The sequence below is a fragment of the Mus musculus genome, chromosome 13 (genome assembly GCF_000001635.26).
Source record: "Mus musculus strain C57BL/6J chromosome 13, GRCm38.p6 C57BL/6J".
NCBI classification, from domain to species: Eukaryota; Metazoa; Chordata; class Mammalia; order Rodentia; family Muridae; genus Mus; species Mus musculus.
In genome coordinates this window covers 14064034-14084605 of record NC_000079.6, presented here as the reverse complement: position 1 = coordinate 14084605, position 20572 = coordinate 14064034, and the positions used below count along the sequence as shown (strand labels likewise).

The window sequence follows — 20572 nt, the reverse complement described above, 5'->3', positions numbered from 1 at the left end:
TTCAGTCTGAGGCAGTGCCCTGAGCATACCTGGGGCTCTGGCTCTGAACTCAGTCCCACAACACCCAGAAGAAGCACAACTCCCAGGTGCTCTACCACACCCAAGATCACAGGATCTCATGAGCTTGGTCCCACCACGATTTCAAGTCCAAGAGGCAGCTTGACTCCCAGGAAGGTTGAAATAATCCCATGCATCCTATCTGATCACCACTGACTAAGGCTGGTCTCCAATAACAATAAAAACAACAGAAAGCCCGCATACACATGGAAGCTGAACAACTCTCTACTCAGTGATAACTTGGTTAGTCAAGAAATTAAAGAATTTTTAGAATTTAATGAAAATGAAGGCACAACATACCAAAACTTGTGGGACACAATGAAAGTAGTGCTAAGAGGAAAAGTCATAACTCCGAGTGCTAAAGTCCATAAAGAAACTGGAGAGAGTATACACTAGCAGCTTAACAGCACACCTGAAAGCTCTACAACAAAAAGAAGCAAATACAACCAATAGGAGTAGACTGCAAGAAATAATCAAACTTAGAGCAGAAATCAACCAAGTAGAAACAAAGAGAACTATACAAAGAATCAACAAACCAGGAGCTGTTTTTTTGAGAAAATCAACAAGATAGATAGATAAACCCTTAGCCAGACTAACCAGATGGCACAAGAACAGTATCCAAATTAACAAAATCAGAAATGAAATAGGAGAAACCAAGGAAATTCAAAAAATTCATCAGATCCTACTACATAAGCCTATACTCAACAAAAATAGAAAATCTGGATGAAATGGACAATTTTCTAGCCAAATATCAGGTGCCAAAGTTAAATCAGGTTCAGATAAACCATCTAAACAGTTCCACAACCTCTAAAGAAATAGAAACAGTCATTAAAAGGCTCCCAACCAAAAAAAGCCCAGGACCAGATAGATTTAGTACATAATTCTATCAGATCTTCAAAGAAGACCTAATACCAATACTCTTCAAACTATTCCACAAAATAGAACCAGAAGGAACACTGCCCAATCCGTTCTATGAAGCCACAATTACTCTGATACCTAAACCACACAAAGACCCAACAAAGAACGAGCACTCAGTTCAATTTTACTTATGAATAGATACAAAAATACACAATAACTTCTCGAAAACAGAATCCAAGAACACACAAAAACAATTTATCCATCATGATCAAGTAGACTTCATCTCAAAGACGCAGAAATGGATCAATATATAGATATCCATCAATGCAATCCACTACATAAACAAACTCAAAGAAAAAAACCACATGATCATTTCATTGGATGCTGAGAAAGCATTTGACAGATTTCAATACCCCTTCCTAAACATAGTAAAAGCTATATATACTGCAAACCAGTAGCCAACATCAAACTAAGTAGAGAGGAACTTGAAGCAATCTCACTAAAATCAGGGACCAGATAAGACTGCCCACTCTCTCCCTAGCTATTCAATATAATACTCGAAGTCCTAGCCAGAGCAATTAGACAGCAAGAGGAGGTCAAAGGGGTACAAATTGGAAGGAAAGAAGTCAACATATCACTATGTGCAAATAAAGTATTATACTTAAGTGACACCACAAATTCTACCAGACAACTCCTAAACTTGATAAACAACTTCAGCAAAGTGGCTGAATATAAAATTAACTCAAACAAATCAGTAGCCTTCCTCTACTCAAAGGATAAACAGGCTAAGAAAGAAATTAAGGAAAAGACACCCTTCACAATAGACATGAATAGCGCCGGGTGTAGTGGCGCACGCCTTTAATCCCAGCACTCGGGAAGGCAAAGGCAGAAGGATTTCTGAGTTCGAGGCCAGCCTGGTCTACAATGTGAGTTCCAGGACAGCCAGGGCTACACAGAGAAACCCTGTCTCAAAAAACCAAACCAAAAAAAAAAAAAAAAAGTCATGAACGAATAGCATAAAATACCTTTTTGTGACTGTAACCAAGCAAGTGAAGTATCTGTATGACAAGAACCTCCAGTCTCTGAAGAAAGAAATGGAAGATCTCAGAAGATGGAAAGATCTCCATGCTCACTTGTTGGCAAAATTAATATACTAAAAACGACCATCTTGCCAAAAGCAACCTACAAATTCAGTGCAATTTCCATCAAAATTCCAATTCAATTCTTCATAGAGTTAAAAAGACCAATTTGCAAATTCATTTGGAATAACCAAAAAAGCAAAACAAAAAAAAAAAAAAACAAAAAAACAAAAAACAAAAAAACAAGATAGCAAAAACTATTCTGAACAATAAAAGAACTTCTGGGGGAATCACTATCCCTGACTATTGTACTACAAAGCAATAGTCATAAAAACTGTATGGTACTGGTACAGAGACAGGCAGGAAGATCAATGGAATAGAAGACCCAGAAATGAACCCACACACCTACTGTCACTTGATCTTTGACAAAGGAGCTAAAACCATCCAGTGGAAAAAAGACAGCTTTTTCAACAAATGGTGCTGGCTCAACTGGCAGCTATCATGAAGAAGAATGCAAATTGATCCATTCTTATCTCCTAGTACAAAGCTCAAGTCCAAGTGGATCAAGGGCCTCCACATAAACTCAGATATACCTAAATTAACAGAAGTGGGGAAGAGCCTCAAACACATGGGCACAGGGGGAAAGTTTCTGAGCAAAACACCAATGACTTATGCTGTAAGATCAAGAATCAACAAATGGGACCTCATAAAACTGCACAGTTTCTGTAAGGCAAAGGACACTGTCAATAGGACAAAATGGCAACCAACAGATTGGGAAAAGATCTTTATCAATCCTATATCCTATAGTGGGCTAATATCCAATATATACAAAGAACTCAATTAGTTAAGACTCCAGAGAACCAAATAACCCTATTAAAAAATGGGGAACAGAGTTAAACAAAGAATTCTCAACTGAGGAGTATCGAATGGCCAAGAAGCAACTAAAGAAATGTTCAACATCCTTAGTCATCAGGGAAATGCAAATCACAACAGCCCTGAGATTCCACCTCACACCAGTCAGAATGGCTAAAATCAAAAATTCAGGTGATGCAGGGTGGTGGTGGTGCACACCTTTAATCCCAGCTCTTGGGAGACAGAGGCAGGTGGATTTCTGAGTTCGAGGCCAGCCTGGTCTACAGAGTGAGTTCCAGGACAGCCAGGGCCATACAGAGAAACCCTGTCTCGAAAAAAAAAAAAAATTATTCAGGTGACAAGCAGATGCTGACGAGGATGTGGAGAAAGAAGGACACTCCTCCATTGTTGGTGGGATTGCAAGCTGGTACAACCATTCTGGAAATCAGTCTGGTGAGTCCTCAGAAAATTGGACATAGTACTACCTGAGGACCCAGCTATACCATTCCTGGGCATACACCCAGAAGATGCTCCCACAATTCATAAGGATACATGTTCCACTATGTTCATAGCAGCCTTATTTATAATAGCCAGAAGCTGGAAACAACAACCCAGATGTCCTTCAACAGAGGAATGGATATAGAAAATGTAGTATATTTACACAATGGGATACTACTCAGCTATTAAAAACAATAATTTCATGAAAGTCTTAGGCAAGTAGATGAAACTAGAAAATATCCTGAGTGAGATAACCCAGTCACAAAAGAACACACATGGCATGCACTCACTGATAAGTGGATATTATTTCAAAAGCTCAGAATACCCAAGATCCAATTCACAAACCACATGCAGCTCAATCAGAAGGAAGACCAAAGTGTGGATGTTTTGGTCCTTCTTAGAAGGAGGAACAAAATACTCAAGGAAGCAAATACGGAGATAAAATGTGGAGCAGAGGCTGAAGGAAAGGCCATACAGAGACTATCTTACCTGGGGACCCAGCCCATATACAGTCATCAAATGTAGACACTACTGTTGATGCCAAGAAGTGCATGCTGACAGGAGCCTGATATAGCTGTCTCCTGAGAGGCTCTGCCACAGCATGACAAATACAAAAGCAGACGCTTGCAGCCAATCATTGGACTGAATACCGGGTCCCCAATGGAGGAGTTAGAGAAAGGGCTAAAGGAGCTGAAGGGGTTTGCAACCCCACAGGAAGAACAACAGTATCAACCAACCAGACCCTCCCAGAGCTCCCAGGGACTAAACCATCAACAAAAGAGTACACAGGGACTCAAGGTTCCAGCTGCATATGTAGCAGAGGATGGCTTTGTTAGGCATCAATGGGAGAGCAAGCCCTTGGTCCTGTGAAAGCTGGATGCCCCCGTGTAGGGGAATTCGAGGGTGGGGAGGTGGGAGTGGGTTGGGAAACACCCTCATATAAGCAGGGGGAGGGGAGATGGAATAGAGAATTCCTGGGTGGAATCGGAAAAGGATATAACATTTGAAATGTAAATAAAGAAAATATTCAAAAAAAGGAAACCAACTTTGAAGCTAGGAAGTTTTTCTAGAATCAAATCCACTGTAGCTCATTTTAATATATTTCAAGTGACTTCTAATTTTTAAGAGACCAGGTAGAATGCTTACCACTATGTAATTATTTATTAGATTCAAAATTTGTTTCCAATAAAATTGGCAGAGTTCTCAACTACATTCACTATTCAATAAAGCTATTGAAAGATCAATAAATGGCAGCAACTTCATGACTTATAATAATTAGGCAGCAGGGCTCAGAGTACTAACTAGAGTGAAGCTCTATGATCAGTATAATGTGTGCCTGTGGCCATATCACTCAGCATCCTTGAATCTGCTTCTTCAACCATAAAAAGAGAAAAATGCTACTGACCTGCCTCAGAGGGATGTTTTAAGAAATAACCAATGACTACAGAACTTTCAAAGAACAATGTGCCATTTAAAACATTATGGAACCAGCCGGGCATGGTGGCACACGCCTTTAATCCCAGCACTCGGGAGGCAGAGGCAGGCGGATTTCTGAGTTTGAGGCTAGCCTGGTCTACCTAGTCTACAAAGTGAGTTCCAGGACAGTCAGGGCTATACAGAGAAACCCTGTCTCGAAAAACCAAAACATTATGGAACCATAGTACTAAGAAATCCTTTTAGGTGTATACCCTGGGCTTAAGCATCTATCAGCTGGGGTCACTGCCTACGGTCTGTCCTAAAATTAACCTTTCAAGAATACTACATTAAAGATCCCAAGAATGGGCTGGAGTGCTGGCCACTGGCTGCTCTTCTAGAGGACCTATGTTCAATTCCCAGCACCCACATAGCATCTCACAACTGTCTGCCCTCCATTTCCTAGAGACCAAACATCCTCTATATATTCATAAATACATATGCATTCATACACACACACACAGTAAAACACCAATGCACATTAAAAAAAAATCTTTAAAGATCCCAAGAACAATCAGAGCTTTTGTTTGTTTTATATGTACTGGAGATCCAACCTAGGGCAAGTTCTCTACAACTGAGCAATACTCAAAGGTACTCCCAGCTTTTTTATGAGAGTATCTGGCTATAAATTTGAGATCTTGCTGTCTCAACTTCTCAAGTGCTAGTGCTCTGGTAACCACACTGGGCTCAACCTGAGCTTCTTGAAAAGTAGCCATCCAGCAAAAGAGGCGCCTCTGCTAATCCTCAAGACACACACTACATAAATAAACTAACCAACTAGAAAGTTTGTTGAAGCTAGAAATTATTCCCTTTTTCAGTAAATATATGTCCCCTTTCTCCTAACTTAGACTACACAGTTCTAGGACAGCCTAGGAAAACCCTGGTTCATGGTGGGGTGGAGAGATTGGATTAGAACAAAGTCCTCAGAATAAAGAAATCTGGCTTTTATCTTCCACCACTAAACACTGTGTTATAGAATTTAAAACATAAAATCACAAACAAAGTTTAAATTTTTAACCATAAAATTGCCATCAAAATGAATTTTGGTCAACAATAACAAAACTAGAGTTACTAAATAAACATGAAACTGAATTTAAATTCCAAAAAATTTGAATATTCTTCTCCAGAACTCAGCTGATTCCTGAGGACATGAATTTGACCACTGGGACCCACACAGTGGATGGAGAGAGCCAAGTACCATAACTTGTCCTCAGATCTCCACACAAACAGCACAACATGTGTACACACAGATAAATAAGTAAAAATGTAATTACCATATTCTGACACTAATAATAGTAGCTACAATTTACTAAGAGTCTCTATGTAGTAACTACTGTTATTATATTTAGTCACTCCAACAAGCCCTTAGGATTAGTATTGTAACTAAGTTTACATGTGGATGCCTGCCTTTTCAGAAATGGCATATATAGCACAGTAAACACAAGTTGTAACTCAATCCCCCAAAATCCTAGTAACTCCTCACTGTACCAGCTTATAAAATGATTCATGCTCCGAGCAGACTAGCACAGCCATCATGTGTCCTGGTCTCTCAGCACCCCACCAAGCATCTGTAAAGTGTTCTCAATTAATTTTTCATTAGTACATCTACAACTTTGTTCAGCACAGCTTTTTACCCCATTTTGCAAGAAGTATGAAATTAAAATTTTACCTTGATCTAAAAAACAAGAAAAACTGTAGGTAAATTTCAGCAATCATTAAAGGAGAGAAAGACCTCTCGGTGTCTTAGCTATATACCTTTAGTCATGAAGAAACACCACTTACCCAGCATGTATTAAAAGACAATTTTTATAGATACGCCTTAACTATCAGTGTAAGTAGATCTTTGCTCTATGTGTCTTTACTGAAAGGTTCAATGGTTTCATACATTCATTTCTGTCACTGAAGTGATTATATTTTATCTTTTATGTTTTGCTTTTTTTTTTTTTTTTTTCAAAAAGAAAAGCATTGAAGGAGAACAGGGAGCTGGGTAGTAGCTAGAGCACAGCCAACAGCAGAAGTGTTCTTTCTAATGAAGTTTATTAAGTAACCATCAATGACTACATTCTGGAGAAGTAATTGTGTTCTGAAGTCAAATGTTACCAAACCTGGGCCTAGAGATATAGCTCAGTGGTAGAGTACTTGCATGTATGTACAAGACCTTTGTCTGATCCCATTACAATACTCATTCTACAAGGAGGGGAAAAAGGCTATCACATTTTGGATATAAGTAACAGAGCTAGGCCAAGGAGATGGCCCTGTGAGTAAAAGTAGCCAGTTAGCCTAGAAACATGAGGTGATTTCCCAGAACCCACTTAAGAAGTAGATGCAGAAGTACAGTTGAAATCCCAGTACTCCTGTGGCAGTATAGGAGGCAAAGACCAAGTAGAAACAAGAGAGGCCCTTCTTCAACAAGCTAGAACAGCCTGATGTAGTTCTCTAACCAACCTATGTACCAATGTATGCACTCATAGAACATACATTAATATACAAACACAAAATTTTTCAACTAAAAAAGTATTTTTAAGAGCTGGAGAGATGGATCAGCAGTTAAGAATACTAGCTGTTCTTCCAAAGGTCCTGAATTCAATTCCCAGCAACCACATGATGGCTCACAACCATCTGTAATAGGATTCGATGCCCTCTTCTGGTGTGTCTGAAGACAGCGACAGTGTACTCATATACATAAAATAAATAAATCTTTTTTCTAAAAAAAAGTTAAAAAAAAAGCCAGGGCTGGTGAGATGGCTCAGTGGGTAAGAGCACCCTACTCCTCTTCCGAAGGTCCAGAGTTCAAATCCCAGCAACCACATGGTGGCTCATAACCATCTGTAACAAGATCTGACTCCCTCTTCTGGAGTGTGTGAAGAGAGCTACAGTGTACTTACATATAATAATAAATAAATCTTAAAAAAAAAAAAAAAAAAAGCCGGGCAGTGGTGGCACACACCTTTAATCCCAGCACTTGGGAGGTAGAGGCAGGTGGATCTCTAAGTTCGAGGCCAGCCTGGTCTACAAAGTGAGTTCCAGGACAGCCAGGGCTACACAGAGAAACCCTGTCTCGAAAAACCCAAAAAAAACAAAACAAAACAAAACAAACAAACAAAAAAAAACAACAACAACAAACAAACAAACACAGATATCTGCATTACAATTCTAACAGTACCAAAATTAGTTATGAGATAGAAAAAAAATGTGTATGACTAGGGGGTCACCACAAAATGAGTAAGGGTCGAAGCATTATGAAGGTTGAGAACCACTGGTCTAGAGCTTATGGGTGGTGGGGGTGATGCATAGTTATAATGGGAAGGCAGAGGCAGGCAGACTTCTGAGGTAGAGGCCACCCTGGTCTACAGAGCAAGTTCCAGAACAGCCAGAGCTATACAGAGAAACCCTGCCTCAAAAAGACTCTAGAGAGTATGTCTAATCAGTGGCCCAATACAAAATCATAAACTTACTTAAAACATTGCAATGTGGAATTAATAAGATGGTTCAGTGAGTAAGCCAGTTACTGACAAGCTGATGACCTGAATTCCATCCTAAAACCCACAGGGCAGAAGTAGAGAACTGATTTCTATAAGCTGTCTCTGACCTCTCTGTACACATATAATGGCATATTCCACTCCCCACATAAACATACATATCATGAGTACACACAAGCGCATCCACACACAAATAAAATATATAAATAAATTAAGTTTTGCAAATATTTCATTACAGGTTCTCAAGTATGAACCTTACAGATGAATGTCTCAACATCAAAAAGCTAGACACTCTTGGGCCCATTCTAAAATATCTGTCAAGTGTCAAGAAACACTGTTACCTTGCACTTATAGAAGTTTAAAAGTTCACACTGAATTATCTTTCTCTTAATTGATGAGCGCTAAATTTCTAACTTAAAGGTGATACAGACTATTTCCTGTTAGATTTTAATTTTCACAACTCAGTAATAATGGTCCAGAAAAGAAATCTCTCCACTCAAACTCCTTACCACCAAACACTAGAGTTAACCTGGACAAATATACACCACCCTAGGTAATGTCTTGTTTCATACTGATCTCTTCAACTGTATCCTGAGTTAACATGTAATCATAGGCAGTATTCCATGATAAGCTCATTAGGGCAAAGGAATGACTGTCCCAAGTGTGAGACTAAATATACATTAACTTGTAAGCAAAGCATATGCTTCAAAACCATACTCAAAAACTTCCAGAGACTTTTAGAATTATTTCATGGAGGCTAAAGAGATGACTCAGCAGTTAAAAGCACTGCTCCTGTGAAGGACCCAGGTTCAATTTCTAGCACTCACATAGTGGCCAACAATCATCTGTAACTCGAGTTCTAAGCCTCTCTGGACTCTGAGGACCAGTAAGAGACATATATGTGGCACACAACATGCATGCATGTAAAATATTTCTATATATAAAATTTTTAATCACTTTATAAAATATTCCCATAAAATCTAAGATTAATTTTAATTAAATTTAGCTTGTAAAAAACATATTTTGGGGATTCTAAGAGTAAACATGGGCTAGAGAAATGATCCATTTCTCTTGCAAAAAGACTGCAATTCAGTTTCTAGCACCCATTATCAGGCCATGTCAGGAAGCTCACAATAATCACCTGTTTACTCTAGCTCCAAGAGATCCACCACGATCTTCTGGCCTTTGCAGGCACCCTATACACACACACACACACACACACACACACACACACACACACACACACAAGTAAACATTAAGCTGTATATGTTTTTTACATAAACGGTGTTTTAGAAACAATGGGATAAAAACATTTTGTGACTGGTAGTGATCTGAACAAAATACAACTAAGAATATGAGTACTGACATGTGGTTGTCTGCATCTTTAATGGTGAGAGAAGAATGCACTATCTTCTGAAAAAAGGAGCAGATCAACAAACAGACACAGCTTTGCCTAACTGTCCAGTAGGTTCCAGCACAAACCTATTGAAAGCTATGCTACTGTCCTCTGGAAAATACATGAAAATATGAACTTCTGTGTAACTGAGGAAAGGAGAGGTTTACAAACCCCTAAAAGCTCACTCATGCTTACTCTTTCTAAGAACAAGCAAAAGCCATGATTAAAGACTGCTAGGACTCTGCCCAGAGTTAAGTAAGTGAGAGAAAACAGCAGTATGTTCTTTTCTTTGGGGGTAAGACATAATCTTACTAAAGTCCCAGCTAACTTTAGCTCAAACTCACAGCAATTGTCTTCCACCACACATGGAACAAGTATTACTGTGTACACTTCCCCTTTTGCATCTTTCATTACACCTTTTGCTTCTATAACTTATTAGAAAATATAATTCTCAGCACAGCAGACTAAGCTCACTAAATAAGGTTTCTTGGTCTACGCAAATCAGCCTTTTCTTATTTTCATTTTATTTATCTGGTTTTTATATTCTAGTAAACTGTTTATTAGCTTGCATAAACTCTTTACCCTACTTTCCCCAAATCTGAATGCTATCTCCAATATAGTAATGAAAATGATCCGATTTCTTAAAAGCATACTATTTTCATAGGAAATAGTATATCATTTCCATTTAAAAGAAAAAAAGGTCATTTTCACTTAAAGAAATTAATTTAATAACTCTTTAAGTTAAACATAATGATTAAAGCCGACTATACTGCTTAATCATTTAAGAGGTAACATATTCTCTCATTTTGATGTAAATCATCTATATGAAAGCTTTTCAATCATCTAGGAACAATAGCTAACTCACGCTTATGCTTTGCTAAGTCTCCATTAGGTTTAAAGGAGACTAACCCAAAAGGTATTGACCTATTTTCATTAATATTTTCCTTTGTCTCATTCAAGGTACAAGATCAAACTAATACTTTGCACTTAGATAATAAAATTTCAAATTAATTATAACAGTACTCTGTATTTTACCAAAATCCACACCTTCCACATTCTACAATCATTTACCTATTAACTGTTAAAAGAATGAAAGATGGAAGTGGTGGCATACACCTTCACCTTTAATTCCAGCACTTGTGAGGCAGACAGGTAACTCTGTGAGTTAAGGTCAGCCTGATCTACATATCATCTCCCAGGTCAGCCAGAGCTACACAATGACTGTACCACAACACCAAAAGAAAAAAGAAAGACAAACAAACAAAATGAATGGATACATGTGGTAATTTCCATTGTTTAGTGTAGATGCCATCTTTCACAGAACACTAGAATCCTAACATATACTTCTAATGGATTTACAACTGGCCAGAGAGTCAATATTCTGTTCTGTGATATCAGAAAGGAAACAGCCATTGTCCTCTTCAGGAATTTATTGTCACCAGGTGAAGAAGCACATAGCTGTAATCTCAGCACTTGGGAGGTACAACAGCAGGGAAACCAGAAGTCAATGTCATTCTTAGTTACATACATACCTATTCTTTGGCCAGCCTAGGTTAAATGGGGCCCTGTCTTTAAAAACTACTGCTTTATATTGTAGAGCTGGGTCACTACTATAAAAATGGGTATGTCAGCCAGGTGGTGGTGGCACACGCCTTTAATCCCAGCACTTGGGAGTCAGAGGCAGGTGGATTTCTGAGTCCGAGGCCAGCCTGGTCTACAGAATGAGTCCAGGACAGCCAACGGGTATGTCAATGAAAGTTGGGAACATGCCAATAGAGCTGACTGAAAGGCCACCAGCTAGCCTACACTAGGGAGGTAGAGGCAGGTGGGTCTCTTGTGAGTTCAAAGCCAGCATGGGCTACAGAGCAAGTTCCAGGACAGCCAAGGCTTCACAGAGAAGAAACGTTGCCTTGAAACCCCACCTCCTCGCCCACCCAAAAAGGTTGTCACCATAAAAAAAAAAAAAAAAAAAGCAGAAAGGGTGGCATCTGAAAAAGCATATCTACAGCCATGCTAGTGTGTCTACATTTGATCATTACTCTCACAAAGTACCAGTTGCCATGAACAAGAAAATCCCCAAGAGTGCTGGAGATGGGGTTCAGTGGTTAAGAGCACTTGCTGTTCTTGCAGAAAAGAGCTAGGTCCAGTTTCCAGCACCCACATGGCAACTCACAACCACCTGTGACTCCAACTCATACACACACACACACACACACACACTTTTTTGTTTGTTTTTAAGACAGGGTTTCTCTGTAACCAACTGGCTATCCTGGATCTCATTTTGTAGACCAGACTGGCCTCAAACTCCCAGAGATCCTCCTGCCTCTGCTTCAGGCATACACATAAACTTAAAACTTAAAAAAAAAAAAAAAAAACTGGGATCATGGTGGTATACCACCTTTTATCTCAGCACTTGGAAGGTAGTCAGGCAAACTCTGAGTTCAAAGCCAACCAGGTCTACATAGTAAGTTCTACAGCAGCCAAGGCTATATATAATAAAACCTTATTTCAAAAATAAATTAATTAATAAAAGTAAAAGCAAAGAAAGAAAAAATGTTAAGAGGTAAGAGAACATGTGTGCAACTACAATCACCTCATATACAAAATATACTCCATGAGTGTCTCCTTGAACCAAACTTGTCTACAAGGATATGTTCAAAGACCCTGGTCTTTAAGTATAAGACTGACTAAAAGTTAAGGCCAAGTTCTGAGACAGTATTAAGCTGAGCAGGAACAAGAAGTTCTTTCAAAAGCTTAAATTTGGGCTGGTGAGATGGCTCAAAGGGTAAAAGCACCGACTGCTCTTCTGAAGGTCATGAGTTCAAATCCCAGCAACCATATGGTGGCTCACAACCACCCGTAACAAGATCTGACGCCCTCTTCTGGTGTGTCTGAAGACAGCCACAGTGTATTTACATATAATAAATAAATCTTTTTTTAAAAAGCTTCAATTTTACATAATTCTTGATCATTAAGAATAGGTCAATTGGTTAAGTGCTTGCCTATCATTGCTAATCCCATAGTTCAAAACCCAGTACTTCATAGTTAACACAACATAGCTGGGTGAGGTGGGGAGGTGAAGGCAAAATGATAAGGAGTTCCAGGCCAGCTTCAGCTATATAGCAAGCTAAGAGCCAACCTGAGTTCATGAGACCCTATCTCAAAAATAAAATACTAGTAGTAATAATAACAACAACAGCAGCAACTGTAGTAGAAAAATGACAACCTGTAGCTGCCTATTACACTATTAACATATTGAGATGCTCAGAGGTGAATAAGAGGAAAAAATTAGCAATTAATGTGCCATAAAAATTCAGCACAAATTAAAGTTTTTAACTAAAATGTCATTAAGTATGGCGTGTCTGTACTTTGTTTCAAGCCACATTTCACAGAATAGCTCAAGACTTTTTGCCAGCACAGAATATAAACGTTTACTTGGAAAATACTAAACAGCCACCATCATCTTAAAGGACCACGGTCCTTTAATAAAACACTTTCATCTCTGATGGCTCCTATCCTCCCCCTCTCCTAAATTTTTCCACAGCAGTCAGTGACCCTTTAAAACATAAACTCCATTGCTCTGCAGTGAGGCTGCAGCACTTCTCTATAAGACCTGCAATGCTACCTACTTCCCAGGTTCGAGGAAGATCAGCTCCATTCTGCCTAAAGCCACATCCCTTTACCCTATCTGTTCCCACTGTCTTCCTCCCTTGTTTCATATCAACTACCCTGGCCTCTAGAAGTCTGAGGCCTAGCCAGCCACATGGCAATGTAAGTGAATGTTCAGCACCTGCCCAAATTTCTTCTCAATAATAGCAACTCTTAAACTCCATCCCAGCCCCTAAATTCTTATCTGGTCCAGCCCTTTCCTTATTCCCAGGCTCTTTATCCCTTAAAGTAAGTAACATCATATTTACTCCTTTTTGCTAACACACATACCTTAACACGTGGGATCCACAGACCAAGGAATTTCTACCTGTTTGATTCACTAATACATCCTAAAACAGCTAGAATAGAAACCAATATGCAGCCAGGCAGTGGTAGCACACGCCTTTAATCCCAGTACCTGAAAGACAGAGGCAGGCGGATTTCTGAATTCAAAGCCAGCCTGGTCTATACAGAATGAGTTCCAGGACAGCCAGGGCTACACAGAGAAACCTTCCAGGCAAAAAACAAAAAAAAAAAAAAACAAAACAAACAAAACAAAAACAAAAACGCCAACAAGCAATAATTCAGTAAATGTATAGTACATTTTTTAAGTGCCCAGGATCTTGATAGGCACTTGTCACAACACAAAGACCTGAAGGGAAATATTTAGCACTCTATAGGATATCACAAGCCACACTCCCTGAAACTGAAAAGGCCCACTCCTAAGAGTCAACAGACTGAGAAATAAATGTTTACCTGGGCCATCTTGATGCCTCAATGGATAAAAGCACTTGCTACTAACTGTGAATTTGATCCCTGGAACCCTACATGGTGGAAAGAACAGACTCCCACAAGTTGTCTTCTGACTTCCAACATTCAAGCTATAGTGTGCATGCCCACACACAAAAATAAATAAATTTAAAATGCAATAAAAATTAACATACATATTTATGTTCAAATAAACACATGAATAGTCACATCTGAGGATATGTACCATGGAACACATGTGCACACACAAAATACATGTTACAAAGTTTTAAATAATAATATTTTAAATGCCAAAGGGTAAATTTATACTTTGTGAATTGTACTCACTTTTTTAAAATTAAAAAAAAAAGCAAAATAACTGACAGACTGTTGAGCTCAATACTCTCACTCACTGTAAGGGCAGGACAGGAGCTGGGAATACCTTTTTGGTTACACTCAATCTGAGAAGCTCCACATAGTGACCACACAAAACAAAGAGTGTTCAGTGTAGGGCAGATGTCTCAGGAGCTATTCATGTTAACAGCAACAAGGACATCAACCTCACATCCAACAGCTCTAATCCAATCATGTCCATCTTCAAAACTAAGAGTTCTCCATCACCCTCTCCCACAGTACCAGCTGACAGCTGTATGACTAGTCTGCCCACTTCTACTCTTATTCCACCAGTCTGTACTCCTTCCATCAACTACTGTTCAAATCTGAAAATGTGTAACTACCACCTCACTCTTTTTTGTTTAAGACCCTTAGAAGACTTCCTGGCTGTATTAGTCCATTTTCCTTTATTTAACAAAATACATAAGGATGGCTGACTTATAAAGTTACAAAACTTTATAAATAAATGTGTGTGTGTGTGTGTGTGTGTGTGTGTGTGTGTAAAACTGTAAACTTGTAATAGTTCTGGAGACTGAAAATTTCAAGGCTGGGCAGTCACATGTATTCAGCCATGTGTGAAGGCCAAATGAGATGGAAAAAATGAAAGTTCCAAGGCTAGTGTTCTTACTTTAATTCCTAGAACCCACGTAGTGGAAAAAGGAGAGAATCAACTACATCAAGTTGTCTTCTGACCTCCAATGTTCAAGTTGGCACATGAGTGAGTATACACACACACTCTAATTTTCTTTAAATTAATTTTTGAAGTTTCACATAGCTTGTACATGTGTACCTGTTCATGTGCACATATGTATGGGTACACATGTACTCAGAGTGGCCATAGGTTGTTGTCAGACGCCTTCTATCTCTCTACATTAAAAAATTCATTGATTGTGTATGTGGTTGGGAGAGGAAGATGACTATGTGGAAGTCGGAAGGGTCTGGGATCAGACTCAGGTTGTCGGGCTTGGCAGCAAGTGCCTTTGCCTTCTGCGCCATCTTGCCAGCTTCTCTCCACCCTGTACTCCACCCTGTATTTTCAAATAGGGTCTTTTTTTTTTTTTTTGAACCTGGAATACACCAATATGATTTGACTGGCCTGGCAAACCAACAAACCCCAGGTATTTCCCTCCCTCTCTAATGCTGGGATTACAGGTGAACACCACCACACTCAGATTTTTTACTTGGGTACCAGGATCCAATTCAGATCCCTCTTGCACAAGCATTTTATGAACCTTGTCTCCAGGCCTCTCACACAGCATTGAAGACTCTTTGGTAGTCCTTGCTTACATGTATGAAATCCTGGTTTCAATCTCATTAGCTCAAAGAAAGGGGGGTTCACTCCATCATCTACCACTGCTCTTCTAGTATCACCCTAACACATCATACTTTTTTAAAATTCTGAGGTAAGACTCTTATTACTCAGGTCAGTCTTGAGCTTACTCTGTAACCTAGGCAGCACTGATTTTGCCATTCTCCTGCCAAAGTCTACAAAGTAGGTGAATGACAGACCTGGTAACACACCCAACAAATTTTAGTTTCCAGACGCACCACCCATGTTGTTCCTTTCCATCCAGTGTCTGTCTCCTTGTATCTGAAATACTTTTCCCTTTCTTTGGCTGGCAAAATCTTTACCATTCAGCAGGTATGAACCACATCAGAAAACTTCCCGTGGCTTTCACTTAGCTGTCCTTTCACAGCACATCCTGTAATAATCACAGGGTGGAACAAATACTCCAGAAAGTGCTTTAGTGTTCTGTGTCTTCTACTACATTGAGAGCAAGCCAAACTGCTGATGCTACTCAGTCACACTGGCTGCCACACCAAAGCAGTTCTTAAATGATTTATTTAAAAGAAAAAAAAAAAAAAATGCCAAAGCAGAAAAGGAAGCAAAGAAAGGGAAAAGAGGAAGAGAAAAAGTATCCATGCATACCCAGAACTAAAAAGAGGGCACTTATAGCCAATCAGTGTGTTTACATGGTCCAGGCCAGTACTCACTGAGAGAAATAATATACATGAAACAGCACCTAAATCACTCATTCCCTGAACATTATAATGTCTAAGCCACCTGGCCAATTCACTCCACAACTTACTGCAATATAGTAAGAATGTTGGTAACATGCACAATATAAAAAGCAGAAACAGACTTAAGAAAGAAAACTAGGAATCAATCTGACACAGTTAACTGTAAAAAGCATTTATGAACTTCTATAGCCTACCTCCTAATATATCACCACTGATGCTAAAACATTCCACCAACCAAAGTATGAAAAACATGAGGATTATTGAGATGGTCAGCAGGTAAAGGCCCTTACTATACGGCCTTATGGCCTGAGTCCAATCCTGAGGACCTGTTTGGTGGAAAGAGACTTCCATAAGTTGTTCTATGACCTCATTCAAGTGTATACACACACACAAATAAATAAATGTTAATATTTTGTCAGAAAAGAAAAAAACATGACACCAGCAACCTCTACCCAACAGCAGTGTCCACAGCGACGGCAGCACAAATCCCAAAGCAGACTGCTTTTATGTGACAAGACACAGTTCTCACAGACTACAAGATCTCCAGACAGACACACTAGTCATAACTATGCTTTGTGTAAATTGGTTTTTGAAGGTTGTACAATAGGGAAACTGCTTTTCTACATTTAGACTTTTCTACATTTAATGACTTTAAGACAAAAGCTTATCATTATCTCAATATACTGACACAATAAAATTCTTAGTGACATTAGTAGTTAAGACAAATAATTCAAACTTAAAACTTGCTTCAAAGTAAAATTTGTTTGATAAGATTTAACAGACAGCATAAAATCACTCTGTAGCTCAAATGTCATTTACACACATACACACACACACACACACACACACACACACACGTACACAAGCTACATAAAACTGTTTTCACACACAAAATTGAGCCTGATATACTCAACACCAAACAGCTTTCCTTCATTTTATTTTTTTTCTTTGACAGTCTCACTATGCAGCTTAGTCTGGCCTCAAACCCACTAAGGTCTGTAGCCTCTACCTCCTGAGTGCTGACAATTAAAGGGGTGTGCCATTACACCTAGTGGAAACTTCTTTTTTTAAGATTTATGTTTATTATTTTTACTTATGTGTGTGTGTGAGACTATGTAAATAAATGCTGCAAGAAGTGGAGGTGAGAGGAGGTTAGATCTCTTAAAGCTGGAGTTATAGGTGCTGGGAACCCAACTCCTATCTACAAAGAGCAGTAGGTTCTTAACCACTGAGCTACCTCTCCAGCCCTTGGGGGCAATATTTTAGTACTAGAGATTAGTAAGAATAGATTACCCCAAACTTCCTAAGCTAAAATTAGAAAGTTTCTTTATAAAGTTGAAAGTTTAACAACTGTTTTAAACATTACTAGTAAAAAGTACCTTTATATTAAAAGCAGTTACAGATACACACAAAAGTAGAATTTGTTTAAAACCATGAAACTTTTAAGGCTAAAGTTTCCAACATATTTATTTTTAATTGTTATTTTGATTATTTGTTGGGGACAACAGTTTCCTGTAGACTTGTTGCCCTCCAACTCAATATGTAGACCAGGCTAGCCTCTAACCCAGGCTGTCCTTGAACTACTGATCCTCCTTCCACCAATGGGAAGTGGAAACAGTCACGCACCCTCACACCTGACTTACCTACCTACTTCCTTCCTTCCTTTTTTTCTCTTCAAAAAGAAAAGTTTTTTTTACACAGAAAATGAAAATTAAGAAAAACAAAAACATATTGACATCTTCAACTCAGTACCTCCCTTTCAGACAAACATTTACTGAGAATTTAAGATGTGCCAGACATCACAACAGGAACTAACAGATTACAACATTTATTCCAAATGTATTCAGCTTCCAAATGTATTGTGCAGTATACATTTATCAGTTAACCTAAAGCTTTCCTCCAGTCATACCCAACAACAAGACAGATATATGCTTTCCCTAAAAACTTCACTTTGCCCTAAGACACTCACTTTTCACTATTTCATACAGGTTGTACATCTGTGACAAACAAAAAGGTTCCACCTCTCATACAACACTGGTTACATTTTCATTCATATGAAAGACAGGAACTTAGAAAATAAAAGCCAAGCCTCTACAGAGCCCCAAACTCAAAAAGAGGAAAAAAAAAAAAAAAAAAAAAAAAAAAAAAAAAAAAAAAACCTTTAAAAGGGTCTAAACTGCTTTGTACAAGAGACAAACACAAAGTGGCAACAGCATTTGTAGTCTACAAACAGAAGCTTTTGAAACTGTACCTGGATGCAGTCCTACAAAAGCAATCCTCACTGGATTAATTAAAATTTAAAAAAAAATTAATTAAATTAAAAAAAAAAAAGAATCCCAAAAGAACTGTCAAAAGTAGATGTCATTTACATTCTAACACTTCAATACACACGCTTTCCAAGCATATCTGAATTTGTAGTAGATTTTAAAGAAAAATTTTCCAGTATCAAAGTTCCAACAGTTAAATCTAGATATTTTCAGATACCTAAAGCTTTTCATACCAATATGAAAAAAAAAAAAAAACTAAAACAGCTGTGATTTATTCCATCAATACACAGACTACTTCTTAGACACATTTCTTAGAAGCTATTCTGTGGTCAACATGTTTACTTCAGTACAACCTGCCCATTACACACAACATATCTTAAAAGAGTCAACTCCAAGATCAGTACACCAACAGTGAGAAAAAGAAACCATACAGAAACCTAAGTCCCTAGAAATACAAGGCACAGCAGGCCAACTCGGGTTTCTTTAGGGAAGGAGCACCAAACTGCTTTAAACATCTTCAGTATTTTGCTTTCTGCTTAAAATTTACGGTCCCGGTCACATAATCAAATGACATTTCCTTTCATCATTGAACAGAGAGAGAGACCCACTACAGTTTCAATATTCAGGTTACTAGACCAGCTTTCCGTTTTACGATTTAAGACGCTTTAATGTGTGCAGTTGTTCCTTCGGCTCCATGCAAAAGGTGCTGTTCTGTTTGGGAAACCTGAACAGCTTGGGTGAGGTTATCTCCTAACTGACTCCATAACTTCGAAACACACAGCCTGTGGATGTTCGCTCCAGCTGACCCTGTCAGGGAAAGCTCCACACCGAGCCACTCCACACACACACACACACACACACACACACACACCTGCCTCTGCAAAACTCGCAGGCCTGCTACAGCCCCGACACTTCCTGAATTCGAAAGCCACTCAAACTGGCTAAGTGACGCCTTACCTTCATGGTGACTCTGGGGCCGCGATCCCCACGGCGACACCAGCTTCACCTGCACCTGGAGGGGAAACAAAGACACCGGGTCAGCACCACCGGCACCACCACCACCCCCGCCCCAGGCCGTAGGGGCGGGGGCGGCACCGAGCGGGGCCAGGAGCCCCGAGCAGGCACGCGCCATCCCACCGCCCCTACCGCCCCCACCGCCCGCCGCCCCATTGTCGCGACTCCACGGACTTTTCCCCCGTCCTCCACGATGACGCCATTTCTGTCAGAAGAAAACTCACAACAAGCCCAGGGTCCGGCGCGGCCTGAAGCGCGGCTGCGACCGTCCAAGCCTACGGAACCGCGATGCCCGGAGCCCCCGGACTGAGCCCTCGGTGAACCGGCGGGCCCTTGGGCTGCGGAGGCTCGGCCCCACAGCGTCCGCCCGCGTCCCGCCCGAGCCAAGGCCCACAAGTGGGAGCCGGGACCGGGCACCGAGGACATCCAGCTCCCAGCACGGCGGCCCGAGGCCGCCGGGCCCACGGTGCGGCCCGGGTAGGGCGGCTCCGGCTCGGCGCGGCGGGGGGCGGGGGTCCCAGGAGGCCGAGGCCCCGCTGCGAGCGCCGACTCAGCCCCGTTGCCATCTGCCCCGATGCGCGGCCCGGCCCGGAGCTTCCCCCATAGAAAAGAATGTCCCTACCTCGGGCACAGACGAGGTCTGAGCCCTGCGGCCAGAGCCCCCTGATCCGCCTCCCCCCACCCCCAACACCAGCAGGCCTGTGGGGAGAGAGAGCGAAGGAGCTGCGGGTCCGCCGGCGGCCGGGACTCCGGCTCCGACTCCTCCTCCTCCCGTGGCGGCGACTGGTA

At 40.2% G+C, this 20572-nt stretch overlaps 1 protein-coding gene across 9 annotated transcripts in view; it reads right to left on the bottom strand.

The window, feature by feature from the left end:
* Arid4b (AT rich interactive domain 4B (RBP1-like)) overlaps nt 1-20572 on the bottom strand; it is a 135995-nt gene that overhangs the window by 114998 nt on the left and 425 nt on the right. For 7 of the 9 annotated variants that reach the window (XR_003950495.1, XR_003950496.1, XR_003950497.1 and 4 more), the window contains exon 2: nt 19727-19781. Coding sequence is in view for 6 of the 9 variants with exons in the window: in XM_017315648.1 (XP_017171137.1) it covers nt 19727-19732 (6 nt within the window). In the remaining 3 variants the exon portion in view is untranslated. Of the gene's footprint in view, nt 1-19726; nt 19782-20007; nt 20564-20572 lie in introns of those variants that run through there. The other 2 variants (XM_006516806.3, XM_006516807.3) reach the window with 2 other exon arrangements.